This window comes from Coregonus lavaretus (genome assembly GCF_964263955.1).
Source record: "Coregonus lavaretus genome assembly, chromosome: 1".
NCBI lineage: Eukaryota > Metazoa > Chordata > Actinopteri > Salmoniformes > Salmonidae > Coregonus > Coregonus lavaretus.
In genome coordinates, this window is record NC_139988.1 from 78,696,513 (window position 1) to 78,705,072 (window position 8,560).

General features: G+C 47.0%; 1 protein-coding gene across 1 annotated transcript in view; it reads right to left on the reverse strand.

Moving 5' to 3' along the window:
- LOC311136302 (uncharacterized protein) overlaps nucleotides 1-7,712 on the reverse strand; it is a 32,541-nt gene extending 24,829 nt beyond the window's left edge. The window contains exons 1-7 of the mRNA XM_084170429.1: nucleotides 7,529-7,712; nucleotides 5,942-6,016; nucleotides 2,613-5,818; nucleotides 1,874-1,921; nucleotides 1,301-1,555; nucleotides 954-1,139; nucleotides 242-581 (exon numbers count right to left, since the gene is read on the reverse strand). Of these exons, the coding sequence (XP_084026555.1) occupies nucleotides 242-581; nucleotides 954-1,139; nucleotides 1,301-1,555; nucleotides 1,874-1,921; nucleotides 2,613-5,531 (3,748 nt within the window). The 5' untranslated portion in view covers nucleotides 5,532-5,818; nucleotides 5,942-6,016; nucleotides 7,529-7,712. The remainder of the gene's footprint in view (nucleotides 1-241; nucleotides 582-953; nucleotides 1,140-1,300; nucleotides 1,556-1,873; nucleotides 1,922-2,612; nucleotides 5,819-5,941; nucleotides 6,017-7,528) is intronic.
- Between the last annotated feature and the right edge of the window lie 848 nt (nucleotides 7,713-8,560).

The window sequence follows — 8,560 nt, forward strand, 5'->3', positions numbered from 1 at the left end:
CACAAGGTCTCAAAGCAACGCATCCACCAACAATGTGTAGAACCAACTGGTGGCACACAGCAGGCATTTTGCACCAGGATGCACAACATACAGTACATCAGCTGAACTAAGAGCGGTGGCTACAACAACCTCCTTATGTTGTAAATTATAGGTAGGTAGGTAGGTAGGTAAGGACTAGACAGCCTGAATTGAGGCAATCTGGATTCTCAATAAACAATTAGCAAAGAAACACAGTTCTCACCATCTTCATCCACAGCAGGTGGAAGAGCGTTTTTGGGTGGTGAGGGTGACGGTTCAATGTTCCCAGCCGGTGCCGTTTCCAGGGCCTGACTGAGGAGGTCGGAGTATTTCTCTGTCTGGCCCACGATGAAGTCCAGCTGGAGGTCCAGAGCCTTCTTCCTCTTCTCCTCTAGCCGGGACTGCTGCTTGTACTGCACCACCTTCTCAACACTGCCCCAGAAGGCCCGGACCTCCTTGGCTATGTTGGAGGCGACTCGTCTGATTTTTGCATGCTCGTCCCGCTTGGCCTTCTCCTCCTTTTGCCTCAGCTCCTCGTGGTGTCGCATCACCATCCGCACCACCTGCAGAAACATACATATCTATTGAGTTCCTTTGAACTTTTTGGACCCAACCTGAAATCATGGTGGCAGTTAAAGGAAAGATTCACTCATTTTGAATGTTATACAGTTTTTGCGCATCTCTGAGCGATGTTCTATCGATTCCCGGGGTCACTTCACGTTTATCTGAACTATTGCCATTGAAGCTGGCAGAAATACAACCGGTATGACAAGTTTTGTTTATTCAAACCACCAGCGGGCCAGATTGGACCCTCTCGCTTTTACACCCCTGCTTTAAGCAATCAATAGGTAATACCAATCTCTCTGCATTATGGATGCCACTTTGGATGGATGCCAAGCGGTGTGAAATGAAAATGATCTAAAGGGGTCTCTTACCTTCCTGGCGACCCCTCTCTTCCACCTTCTCTCCTGGGCAAAATCAGCAGAGAGCCACTGCATCTCCTCACACAGGTAGTCCCAGTGCACCTTGGGCCGGAGAGGCTCCGTCAGACGGGTCAGTCGCTTCATAGACCAGAAGCCTTCCCTCTTCAACGCTACGGTCCTGCCCTCTATCTCCGCTTCCTACAACACCACAACACAGTTCACATCCGGAAGCATAGAAATAAAGCCACTCAAGTTGCTCTCTTTAAAACGACTGAGACAGTCGTTTAAAATGAAAAACAATTCACAGTTGACATTTAGGACCAAAGGTCAGAAGGATGAGCAGGAGAACGCTCACTCACATGTTTGGCCAGTTCGGCCATGTCTGCGTGACGCTCCATGCGGGGTCGATAGGGAGTGACCGGGTCCGATGGGGAGGAACCTCCCGGGCCCATAGAGGGCGGAGAGAGGAACCTGCCCCTTGGACCTCGGAGAGCGAGGGGAGTAGTGCTGGGAGTCCAGTCACTGGAGGAGGATGGGCCAGGAGAGGGGGATGAAGTAGAAGGAGAGACAGGAGATGAACTTGGAGTGACCCTGTCTGATATCCACTGGCGTACCTGAAGATAAGAAGGAAATTAGGACTTTTGAGCAGGACCATAACAAGATTGTGCCTACAGGAACAGAGGCAAACATGCATAGAGATCACAGCAAAATCTGTCTCAACACGATGTTGTACATCAAGCTATCAACAATTCTCTTTGAAATCACATGCAGCATTGAATAGAAAACTGTTTAATATTCTGTATCCTACACCCATTCAAACTGTGCAGTGTGTGCACCACCTGCTATCTCATGTGAAAATGTCAGCTGAATGATGGTTCAGTGATCATTCTGCAAGTGTGATCCTATCTGAGCGTCTGATAGCCACTGCTTACCTTTGAGAAAAGGGCCTTTCTGTCTGGCCTGCTCTGTCTCTGCTCATGCTGGAAAACACACATGGCTTAACATGCGGCCAACTTTAAATCACTAGGGCAAAACACTGCATATGAAAGATAATTTCATGCAACAAATGGAGAAACAATCTTCAGAACAGAATGAAATGCTATAATTTGAAAACATGCTGAAAACATGCTGAAAATTAACATTTTAAATTAAAGTATGGAATTATGCCTGCATGTTCGTTTTTGATCACTTGAAAAGTGCCATGCTCAAAAACTAAACTGAATGATAAACTTTCCATTTGTAGCTTTGCACTTTCAACAGGATTTCATGGAATTGCCTCATTCAAATATATCGCAGCACCGACTGAGCCAGCTACATTTTCCTACATTTAACTAACCATAGCATATTAATTATAGGGCAAACGCGGTCAACCAGGCATGCTTCAAACTGAAAAGGGAGTTTATTATATCACTCTCCCTTTCAGTTTTTGCCGAATTAAATGTTTCACAAAATTGCATATCAACACATTATGCCTTCATTAAACAATGAAAATACGCATAATAAACAAGTATACATAGAGTAGCAAAACTTGATTATTGTATGCCGCTGGCAGAGCAATAATCTTACATGCGAAAATAATTATCTGTTGATACATAGCGATATAATTGCCGATTTGGCAGCACATCTGAAGGAAACAGCTAGGCCTACATGGAAAGCCATTTTGGGGCATACCTTGCTCTCTGCTGGGCTGTGGGTGACCATGCTCCTGCGGCCAGGCTTGGCCTCCACTGCCAGGTCAGCCTCCCCATCACTGCTCTCCTCCTTGGCGCTGCTGATCCCTGGGCCCTTCACACCAGCTAGCCGTGGCCGGATGACGGGGGGTGGTCCAGACTGGCTTCCATCACAGGAGGAACTGGAGAGAGTACTCCTCGTCACATTGCCTGATGATGAGGGCAACTTGGGGGTAGAGGGGGGCTTGGAAGGTGTGTTGGTGGTGGAAGTTTTGATCGAAGTTAAGGTCTCTTTGTCAGATTTGCATGGTGTGGGACCAGAGGAAGGGGGCAGACGGGGCTGGGATGGGGTGTTTGTAGCGGGAAGTGCTGCTGTGGGTTCTCTCGTGACAGAGGGCTCTGTCTGGTATCTATGAATGCCGAGAGGCACAGGCTCCGGCACAGAGACCGCGGCTGACACAGCTTTGGGAAGGCACTCTACTACAGGCGCTGTGTCTGAGCCACAGCTGGGGCTTCGAGCGCTAGCATGTGTCAGGCTGTTGCTTTGCTGCATGCACACCCCTAACAATAAGGAGGGTGGATGTTTGAGGAGAGGCGTGTCCCCACGCTTTAATAGGAGCAGCTTTGGGTCGATGACGCCAGAGAGTGCGGACCGGGAAGCCTCCGGTTTGTCCTCGGTTGTTGTCACATTAACAGTACTATCAACATCCTGCTGGATCTGCGCTGGGGTTTCTGACAGAGTTGGACAGGGCTGTGGATCTTTGGTCCCTTCATGAGAAGAAACACAGGGCTCCGGTTCTGTAGTATTTTGTAAGGTGACTCCTGGTACCTCTTTTAGAGGAGGACAATTCTGCTCTTTACCCTCTGACAAGTGTACGGTAATTGGCAAGGAGAGGACCTCAATACTGTGTTGACTGGTTGACTGTACAACAACCTCTGTTAATTCTTCCATTGGGGAGACAAGAGAAGATGTACTGGTCGTTGTTCCTACTTCGGTTTCCCCTGGCAGCTTTTGGGTGTCACTCAGACTGGTGGTTGGGGAAATGCTCACCCCTCTATGGTCTGAGACAGCTGTGCTGGTCTCCAGACAAGGTGCTGTAGCTTGTGTACAGGTGTCCGTCTGTCCATCTGTTGTATCTGATACTGGGACAGTTTTGACTAAATCAACCTTACTTGAATCTCTCACCACAGCAGTGTCCGTTTCAGTAGTTGTGTTTTTGGCCTCTAAATTCTGCCTTTCATCAGTCATCTCTACATCTCGTGTGGAGAGACTAGGAATAAAGTCATTTGAACAGACCTCCATTTCTGAGAGACTGTGATCTGATGAAAGGGGGCCTTGCTGGATAATGACTTGATCATTGTCATTACCCGTTTGAGGGGGAGATGGCAGGTGTATGTCTTGTCCCTCACTGGCTGTACAATTCTCAGAGTGTTCAATGAGTGGGGTGAATAAGTTTACTTCATAGCTTGGGGAGAGAGACAGTCTCTCTCCAACAACTTCAGTTGCAATCTCCTCCTCCGCAAAGCTATAAATCTCAAATTCTCCTGCAGCCAGTTGGGCCATTTCGATATCCGAATGGGTCCCTTCGATAAATGACTTTAGTTCTCCAGAAGAAAGTTCAGAGTTTAATTCAATAACAGGATGTTCTTCCAGGAGGATACACTGATTAACCTGCACCTCAGACAACTCAAGGCTGGTCTCTCCTCCATGCATCACAGCTCCTTGAGCATCAGTTGAGAGGATGAGCTCAGACACCAGTGGAGTCTCCATCCTGGTTACGTGGTCAGGATTACACATCTGAATTTCAATAGATTTTTCTGTCTGCATTGAGTCTAGTTCTAAACTGGGGAGGTGGTGGATATGAGGGGTTGCTGCTGTTGTTGACGTCTCCTGTAGAAAATAGCTTTGTGACTGGATTGTAAGGTTGGGTGAGGGCTCTGCCGTTTCAGTCTCCTCCTCTGCCCCATTAGTCTCAATCTGTTCCTCTGTCGGTTGAGGGGGACTATTCTCGATATCGCTCTCACTCTCCTGTCGGTCAGTTGTGTAGCTTGGGGTGGAATTTCCACTGCCAGGGGGCGTGTAGGGTACAAGTCCAGAGTATTTAGCTCCTGGCTGTGGGGTCCCGGATATGTCAGTTGGTGGGGCTGGGAGTGGCGTTTGTGTGTGTGAACTCCCAAGTGTGACATGTCCACTCTCAGATTGTTCTGTAGGTCTTTCAGGTTGTTGTGGTCCCTGCCCCACCGCAATAGCTCCCTGCATCTCTCCTTCGTCGTCATTCGAGTTCTGCATGGTGATTTTAGGTTCTGTGGAGACGTCGGTTTGTCTCCTCTCACCATTGTCAGTGACGGGCTGCTCAGAATTTGGGAGAATGCCTGCCTCTTTGACCTCAGACAGAGGTCTGTGGCTGGCCTGATTCGCCTGAGTAGGCGGAGTTGTTTGAGGCTGCTCCATCCCTCTGTCTTCTTTGTGGTCTGGGACTGTATCTTTATTTGGGCTGAGGGGAAGAGGGGAGGCTGTTGAGAAGGATTCAGAGGAAAGGTTTCTAGCTGGGTGTTCCCTGCCAAGTTCCTCCATTCCAGTCTCTTGTTTATATTCCAATTTCTCAGACTCTGTGAGAGGCTGTCCCTGTTCTGTCCCACTGACGTCCACCAGTCCACCTGCACCTCCCTGCTGCAGAGCCTGGTCCTGACCTGGTCCAGCAGCACTCCACTCTGACCCGCTCGTCTGTCTGTCTGTGTGGCTGCGGTTATCAGTTTGTGACCCGTAATGTGAATCTTGCGCTGTTCCTTCCATCTGTGTGTCAGAGAATCTGTCTGAGTGAGACTCTGTAGACACACTAGGGTCCTTGGGGTGCGATGGGCCCAATCCTCCTTGGACAGCCTCAGCACCACTATCCGACATGGCACCACTATCCGACATGGCACCTTCTTCAAGGCTGTCCTTAGTTTTGCCGTTGGGGTGACTCTCTGTTGGTGCGTTCTTTTCACTGACGTGTACGCGTCTTTCCGGCTGTGACGTGGCCGTGTTATCCAGTGGTGGGAGGGGCGCTGCGGGGACCGGATGCAGGGCATGCTGGGATGACCCAGCCACATTATGCGCAGCCTGGGGGTCGCCACCCAGCACATCCACAGCCGGAGGGGTGCGCTGCTGCACCACCTCCTCCCCAGAGCTTTCTCCCTCTGTGCTGCTCTGGCTACACACTGCACCTGGAAGAAGACAGAGGAAGTCGTTCAGTTGGCGGAGATAAGTACAGTACATGCATTCAGAGACAAATAGTTAAATAACTTGTCAAACTAATCAGTGTCTCTGGTTAAAAAACGACCTATCACCTGTCTGTGGTGTGGGACACAGATCTTCCGTGCTTTCCTCTTCCAGGATGCTGATTAAGGTCCGGTCCACATATTCTGAGGAAAAATAAGTGTTTAACCCCAAAGAGTCCAATTATCTATTCCACTGTTCTCTTGACTACAATAAAATGTTCCATACCATGGAATCATAGAACCACAAATGATGGTTCTACTCTAGTTTCATGCGTTTCTCTGAAGAGTCGCATAAGTGCACATTACTGGCCAATGGCAATGAATGAATTTGGCAACATAGTTAGGCCTACACTGTAAACTATTCATGAATCAAACGTATTATATGGGGGGGGGGGGTGTTGTATGAGTCAAAGTTCACAACGTAACGTTATAATCTTCCTACAGAATTGAGCAGATATGTTTCGATTTAGCGACTACTTGCTAGCATAGCTTGTAGCTACAATTGTTATGTGGCATTATCAACATATGCACGCGCTCTGGTTTTAATGTCTATGAGTTTGACGCACGGGCCTCCAGCCATTCAATTCAGTGTAGCTACACTGTTGCAAATGCAATTCATTGCAGGGTCTACTAATCTGGACATGGCATGTGCAGTGGTAACATTTATTTGTGTTCTTATAGCAAAGTGACACTCGACCTACAATGTTTCGTGCTCTTCAGATAGTATCGTTTCAATAACTTGATTTAGCTAGTTAGTCAGTTAACGTTCGGTAGCAACAATAGTCCCTAGCTAGCTAGCTAGCAACAATAGTACCTAGCTAGCTAACTAGCATGCTTGCTAGTTGACTATACAGCTTTATCTATATGAGAGTTGTTGGCCCAAATACCGATGCATTCAACTAGGAACGCACGCGCCCCATCCCACCCGAAGTTATGTAATGGTCTGGGCCTTTATACATTCATGTGTTATTTGCTTGAAGCGAAAATGGTTCTAAGAAGCCGAATTAAACCCCACTTCCCCATGCACTACCGAGGGGAACAATTACTCGTGACGTCATTGCGCGGGGTCAAATAATAACCACAAAAACGAAACATTGACATCATACATTTATTTAGTGAATCAATATAAATGATTTAACTTAATATTAAAATAATGACAAAATACATTGTTGTTGTAATGTTTCTTGCTAAAATTTTGCAACGATTGCGAGGGGGATAAAGGGGGGTTCGAGTGACCCCACGCAGGCACACAGTTCAAGACTTGTGAAGTAACGATGTGGAGAGCTGGTGGAAGCTCTTGCTAAATCCTTTTGCGCCGCAGCAAAATTGACTGGTATAAGGCAAATTCCATGCCAAAGCCACTGTTTGGCCATGATGCTAGCTAGATAGCTACATGTTCTAGCTGCAGGTGAAGTATACAGGGAAGGGAATTAACAACTTTATAATTGCGTCGTCAATGACACGTGTTTGATCTATACTGCAGTGGCGCATGCAGAAAATAACTTTGGTAATCCCCAATTTCATAAATAGATTGTCAAAAGTAGCTGGATGCTGTGTCCCGCCGCGAACAAGCCCCCCCTAGTTCCCCCCACTACTTCCTCCATGCCCCCCCCTCCCCTCCCTTTCTCATGGCCGCCATCTTAAGTTCCCACCTACCTGAAATTTCCGAGCTGTTTTCTTTTACTAAATTCTTGTTGAAGGAGTCGTCATCCGGATAAAATCGTACTCAATCCGTGATGATAGTATTCCAAACTGTCTCTCGGTACCCAACGAGGTACGAGTAGGTCCGTGGGAAGAAGTTAAAATACGGACCGAAAGAGAGCGGGTTCGGCTCGCCGAATCTAGCGTTTGCGGGGAGGAGACTTTAGACGCAGCGAAATGGTGGAGAACCGCTGCTGACAACGTGAAGAAAGTATTATCTCGCGAGAAGTTGCCAGGCGCGCCACTGCAATTTTTGGGACAAGTAGTAGGAAGACAGTGCGTTGATTGCTTTAGTTGAAATTAGAGCAAATCCCATGATCATTTGGGGCAAATGTTTTATGTTGCCATTCTCTGGTTGGATTTTATATTATTTAAATTAATTTACCTGGTTATTGCAAATGTTTATTCTATTTGCATAGAAAAGTACATAATTCCCCTACTCCTGCACCTTTCTGTAGTGTTTGTGGTTTCTACTAACCCAAGTGGACTCAATATGCAAAAAAGGAACCTTATAAACCTTATAAATCCAAATATCATCCATTACTAGATACTGGTAGATAAAAGCTTTAATCGTGAAACAGATAAAATCAGGGCTTTGAATGTGACAATAAGCACATCACCATTGTCATATCAAGTTATCTATTTGACAGGAATATGAATTACCATGACTTGTTTAGTGGTCACAAAACAGTTAGCTATTTACCATTATACAGAGGGGTCAGGATGCTGCAATTGAACTAGGTGCTTGCCTACCATTGTCTCTACTGAAGGCGTTAGTGCTGGGCTGGAACAAAATCCTGCTCTCCAAGGTCGGAGTTGGAGCTCCACGCTGTACGCGCTCTCCAAATAAACTTGATTTCTGGAAAGCACAAAAGGTACATAAAGATGTGGTCAGTCATCCCTTTGAAGTTGCTGAACTCTAACATCTATTAGACACCAAGACAATCAAAGCAAATAAGACCCACACAATCAAGTAAACAACAGTTA